The 6,000-nt window shown below is 38.0% G+C and overlaps 1 protein-coding gene across 2 annotated transcripts in view; it reads left to right on the top strand.

Moving 5' to 3' along the window:
* Positions 1-2,009, top strand: part of LOC149022181 (Eukaryotic translation initiation factor eIF2A family protein) — a 32,655-nt gene extending 30,646 nt beyond the window's left edge. For both annotated transcript variants that reach the window (XM_089150354.1, XM_089150353.1), the window contains exons 13-14: positions 1,393-1,418; positions 1,535-2,009. In XM_089150354.1, coding sequence (XP_089006480.1) covers positions 1,393-1,418; positions 1,535-1,631 — 123 coding nt within the window. In that variant the 3' untranslated portion in view covers positions 1,632-2,009. The remainder of the gene's footprint in view (positions 1-1,392; positions 1,419-1,534) is intronic.
* Positions 2,010-6,000: the final 3,991 nt, after the last annotated feature.

Raw genomic sequence — 6,000 nt, forward strand, 5'->3', positions numbered from 1 at the left:
TCATCCCATAACCCAAGAAACCCCCCAGAACATTACTGAACCTACCCTAACTCTATATTTGAGCCAGGAGTTACTTCTATACGAGATCATGGCAGCTTGGTTTTCATTCGATTGAGGATATGTCAAGAATGATCAACTTACGAGTTAAATCTTCCCTCCCCCCATCACAATATTTTTATGCTACTTACAATTACAGAAGAGAATTCTTAATCCTGATAAGGATCTCATAATAAACATAAATGGACGTAAAACCAAAAATAAACTAGCTGGAAATGAAAATATTTAGGACTGCAGAGTTCTGATTTCTTCAATAAAGGTCACACAACTTATTGCTGCTGAAGAAATAAGCAAAAAGACTCTGGGAAAATATTTAAAAAGGGCATACCCAGAACAGGAGTCTGGATAGCTGCGAGTCCATATAACCCCTGAAATTCTTTTTAAATGTTTCAAGGGGCTGAGGGGTATGGAGAAGTGAAATGGTAGGGATTTATGAAGGTTCTAGTGTATACATTTAATACTTATGACAGATGGCTGCTGGATTTGTGTGTGACCCATTACCACCCATGCCTCCAATTTCATCAGTGGTTGCTTTTACATATGATCATATTTTCCCATTTTCTCATATTTTCTTGTCTCGTGGAATTCCTTAAAGCATAAATGTTGGAGATGACATTAGCAATTGATTATGCATTTATTAGTTAAGAGTTGGTGCATGCATACGGTGGGTAAGCCCTGCATAGGTCTTGAATACTAACTCCTAAGGTGACCCTCATGGACGAGGATCCTCATTTAGTGCTTCTAAGGAGCTACATGCTATCTCAGTTTATGTGAGTCCAGCATTGCCTATGTAAAGTGATTTTGTGGGTTTTGCTTGCATAGAGGTCTAGGAGACAAATCAACCCTGGAGAATTTCATCGGCATTCCAAATTCTGCTTCAGTAACTGGACAGGATGTTTTTGGCATGGTTGTAGGCTCTAAACACCAACAAAAATGTGATCATGCAATTTATATTGTTGGTTTCTAGTCACAAAACAAGCTTTCAAAATGCCTTCCCAGATTTGGTCATAAAAGTGGCTGGGGTTGGGCCGCTCTACCAAAGTGGCTCCTTAAAAGGAGAATAACTGTAAATATGGTCCAAATTAGTTATTAGGCAAGCAGTAGTCTGAGGTAACTCTCAAGTCATCATTGTGGTGTTTTGAAAACACTAATTTGTGTATCAAATTTTTTTTTTTCAATGATAAAATTTGTGTACTGATGAGGCCTACTTAATTGGTTCAACATGAATTAGAATTGGAATGCAGTTTACATGTCAGCTTCAAGTTATAAACCTTCTTCAAATTGAATTGATGTTATTTGTTTCCCCCCCCCCCCCCCCCCTTCCTCAAAATGCAGCTGTTTGGAGGGGTTGCTTCAACAGAGTGAGTAAAATAGTTATTCATTTACTTATTTTCCCACCCTCACCCACTTCACTCTGTTGGTTTATGAATCAATCGTCAGATAATAATATGTTTTGCCATTATCTTTCATAATTCAGAGAAGTGAGTAAGAATGCCTTGAAAAACAAGAAGAAAAGGGAGAAGCAACGAGAGAAAAGGGCTGCTGAGGCCGCTTCTGCTTCTCATGGTACTTGATCATAATGTTTTAACAGGAGTTCAATCAGCCGTAGTTGGACCACTCTATTGGACCACATTAGGACCTAAGAGGAGATCTTCAAGACTTACAAGGCGTATCATCCTTCAGATATAAAGCTGCCAACTCTGAAGATATGGTCCTGATTCCGTCGAGATCCGATATTGTACTGAATTAATACTTAGCATTTATTTCTTATTTAGTTAATGACAATTTTAGGATTTAGTTTGGCTTCTATTTTCAGTACGAAGGTGTTAATTGCTTTTGGTTCTAAACCTACAGGATCTTGTTTGATTCCAGTCATACTATTTTCATGTAACTACAAATTTGATTGGCAATCCAGGGCAGTTTTGTAGTTTCCCAATTTGTAAGCGGTCCATCCCATGCATGCATGAAGGAGCTTTGGAGGTCTTAATACCGCAGAGGGCATTACGGTTCCCCAAATTGAGTTCAAAAGGAAGAAAGCTTGGCTTTGGAACATATAAGATACAGATGCTATGATAGAGAGAGCCAGGTTAAGAGGCCCTAGTGAAGTCAATGAGATACCAACTTATAGTTCTTTACTTCATCCCCGAAGTGAAGTCAATGAGATACCAACTTCATTGATGCCTCTTTGTTGTTCCTTTAGCCATTCCCGCTGGAAATTTCCCTTCCATCACCTGCTCTGACTCCCGAACCCACAGATTGATTAAACAGTACAACAGGTATGCTTTTCTACACTAGAACCAGAATAGTTAGTTCTAGGAATCCCCCTTCCACCAGCACAAAATCAAGGGCCCATTCGAGTATTATATTATATCTGAGCTTATTTGAAGTTGTAATCCCAGTTCCCAATTGGGATTTGACAGCGAATCCTAGTTTTAGTCTCTATTTTGAGAACCAACTTCAAAATTTGAATTCTATTGCAGCCATTGTGGATACATATAGTTATATATATAAATACAGTTGTACTTACTCAGGTGATGAGCCCATGATTCATTGCTAAGAATGTATGTTGTTTTGAGCATTGCTTAGGTTTGAGAGAGCTGTTCTGTCGGTCTCCCAAGTCCCAACTCTCATCAAATTAAATTCCTCAACATACCCCAGTCTGCCAACTCTGTCCTATTCGATCTCTTGAAACTAGCTACTGCTCATTCTCTGCAACAGGACAACTTACTTCCATTAATCAAGCTAGCTACCATTCAAGAGGATCCTCAGCAACAATAAGTAGAATCGAATCAACTCAACTCCATTCTTCTTCTCCTAATCCTTACACCAAAAACTCCAACATTACCCATCTCTAGACACTATCAACAAACAAACCTTACAAAAATCCACAGACCAAACCAGCCATCAGAATTGCTCACTTTATGATAAATTGGCCTCACGATAGGGAAACTCCAATCCCAGCTGCCATCCTGACCATTAGAAGCCCTAAGTTCTCTCATCAACTTCTTTCAAGGAGCCGCCGAGGAACCAAATGATGCGAATCTCACTAAGAATAACGAGACCCATCAATCAGATCAGGAAAATCCAAGATTGTTCTACGATCAAATTCTAATGGACCACCTCAACCCTTGCTACGAAGACGCCACAAACGGTGATGGAAAGCCATTTGATAAGTCAAAAATTGAACGCCACAGACATTTCCGATAAGTTTAAGAATTCCTCAAAAGAATTAAAAGGAGAAGACATTTAAATTTTTGAATACCAATTACTTGCTTATTACTCACTAAAGCATGCATTTTATGCAACCTCAAAGAAAAGGAAAAGTTTCCAAACTAAGATATGGTTAAATACACTCCTAAATTAAGGAGACTGAGTCAAATCAGCCATCACAAGATTTCGAAATAAAATATGGCTGATTACACTCCTAAATTAAGGAAACAAATGTTGCAGACATAATCTAATCAGCCATTACCAGTACGGAAAGTTTTTAAAAATAAAAGGTCAGCTGATTATACTCGTAACAAATATAACCAAGTAAACCATATGAAAGAAAGTTTTCGAAAATTACACTACACCTAATCACTCCCAAAATCAGCCCCTAATCAATTCAAATTCTTGCTGCAATTCCAAGATTTTTGCTCTTTGTTCAATCCCCAAAATCATTCCAAATTAACTTTGGCCTGGATCTTCTCGGATTTGAATAACATAGATGCTCCTTTGTGGAAGACTTGGGCCAGCCTAAGTGGGCCTTAAATTTGATTGGGACCATATTTCTTGAATCAGCCATCGTTGTTAAAGCGCCTACCTAGGCGCACCTAGGTGGCCGCTAAGGGTGTCAACGGTGTGATTTGGGGCTAAAAAATACCTAGCCCAAACACGGCCCATTAACAAAATAACGATTTCAGGCCGGTTTCAGTTTGATGCAGTTTGGCTTCGGGCTAACTAACCAATCAAAAATAAAATCCTATACTAATCTAGCAAGCAGAAAGTACGGGGTCGAATTATGGGGAACTGAAAGGCTAAGTTACTAAGATTGAATTCAACAAAACTAAATTTAAACTAAATCTACTAATTAATGCAAAAACGTTAACTATGAATATGTGAAGATCTTTGGGATTTCGAATCCCCAATGCTTTTCCCTAACCGATATAACTCTACACTTCAAAGTAAATTAGGGATGGTCTTCCTAGATATGCCCTATCTTCGCAAGACTATCGTCCTTCGCGGAAGCTTGGCACGCTTAGTTCGCTGAGCTATAAACATCTTTGGCCAAACTCAAACACAATCAACTAGAAGAGATAGAACAATCAAATTAAAGAAATAAACATGGTTCATCTACATCCCAAAGAAAAGGAACTAGCTACTCATTATCACAAAGTTCCTTAGAAAAATAAAGATGAAACATAGGGAGAGAGAGAGAGATGTGGTCTTCTTCTTCAGCAATGAGAGAGATGAGAGCCGCATTCGCCGTCTTCCACTTCTCTGTGGCTAGTTTCTCTTTTATGTCTCTCGCACACAATGAATCCCCTCTCTTTACCCATCTATTTGACCTTTATTTTTTTGGAATTTGGAAAAACTCAAAACTGGAAAGTTTTAGATATTTTCAATATCATTCCATAGCATCTTGAATCATCGAAATCCAAGCTCATACGAGAGAGATATGCCCAAAATACTGAAGGTAGGTCTGTTTACCCGATTTTCAGATTTATTACCAATTTTGTTCCTTAGACCTCCACCTATTTCCAATTTGGCTAAGATCTCACTTTTCATGATTTCTTGAGCAGCAAAATTTAATGCCATGATTTAAAATCTACCAATATTTAATATATTTGCCAACTTTACTCCATATTATCTCTAATATCCAAAATCTCCTTATTCCTGAAAAATACATAAAAATACTCAATTAGTTCTCTTTAATTAAATAAGTATGGGGAATTAAATCAAATAAATAATGGTAAATGCATGTTTATCAAATACCCCCACATTTGAGTGTTTGCTAGTCTTTGAGCAAAACAAGACAATAAAAGTAATACAGAAAATAAAGAAAGAAAAACCTAACTCACTTTCGTAGGAATCACGATTGGACTTAGCATGTGCAACAAGCCTTTAAACCCCTAGGTTACCCTAGTGGACGAGTTGTGTCTCGTGAGTGTTTGCAGAGAATTTACACACAAAATTCTTAAGTGCTCTTCTAATTATTCTGGCAGTAGTAAGGGTAGAAAGATAGATTCCAAGACAAAGACACTCCACTAAAGATTGAAGGGACTATAGGCACCCTCACACTTAAGCTCTTTACACCCTCTCTTGAGTCTAGCTCTAGGCAAACAACTCAATTAAGAAGTCTCTTCTTATCTTCAGTTTACCAGTTCACCCTTAGATAAGACTAAACTAGGTACCAAATAATACCAAGAACTCAAGATCTAAGCAATATTGACCTTCTTAGACATTTCACCTTTATAAGCACATTAATTCACTTCTTTCTTTAATGGTCAAAGTTCTAGTCCGTGCAATGTCTTGCCTCTTAAGCTTTCTAGATGGCCTATGTAACGAGTGTTGGGTCAGCCGCTCTCAAGCCAGATGGCCTTAAGGGACTAGGTGTAGAATACCCCTCGAACTTACTTACTCAAGCCAACTAGGTTACAGGCCAAGACCGAACCAAAGACACCCCAACTGTTTGACGCGAGGCACGATGTTGGTGACACCGAGACCCGGTTACTAAGAAGGAGGTCTAACCTTTAAACTCAAGCATATTTTTTTTTTTTTTTTTTTTTTTTTTCACATTATACTTCAATTCACTTCACATTTAAATAGTCTAAAATCGGTCTTAACTTGTCACCATAAGCACAAGGCAATACAAGATAACTAAATGGTCAAACCTTTTGGACTACCTGGAGTTCCTATTTTCCGATTCAACCTCGGTCTCAAAATGTAAAACCCATTACT

The sequence above is a fragment of the Hakea prostrata genome, chromosome 3 (genome assembly GCF_041222555.1).
Source record: "Hakea prostrata isolate BN-2017 chromosome 3, UWA_Hpros_2, whole genome shotgun sequence".
Lineage (NCBI taxonomy): Eukaryota > Viridiplantae > Streptophyta > Magnoliopsida > Proteales > Proteaceae > Hakea > Hakea prostrata.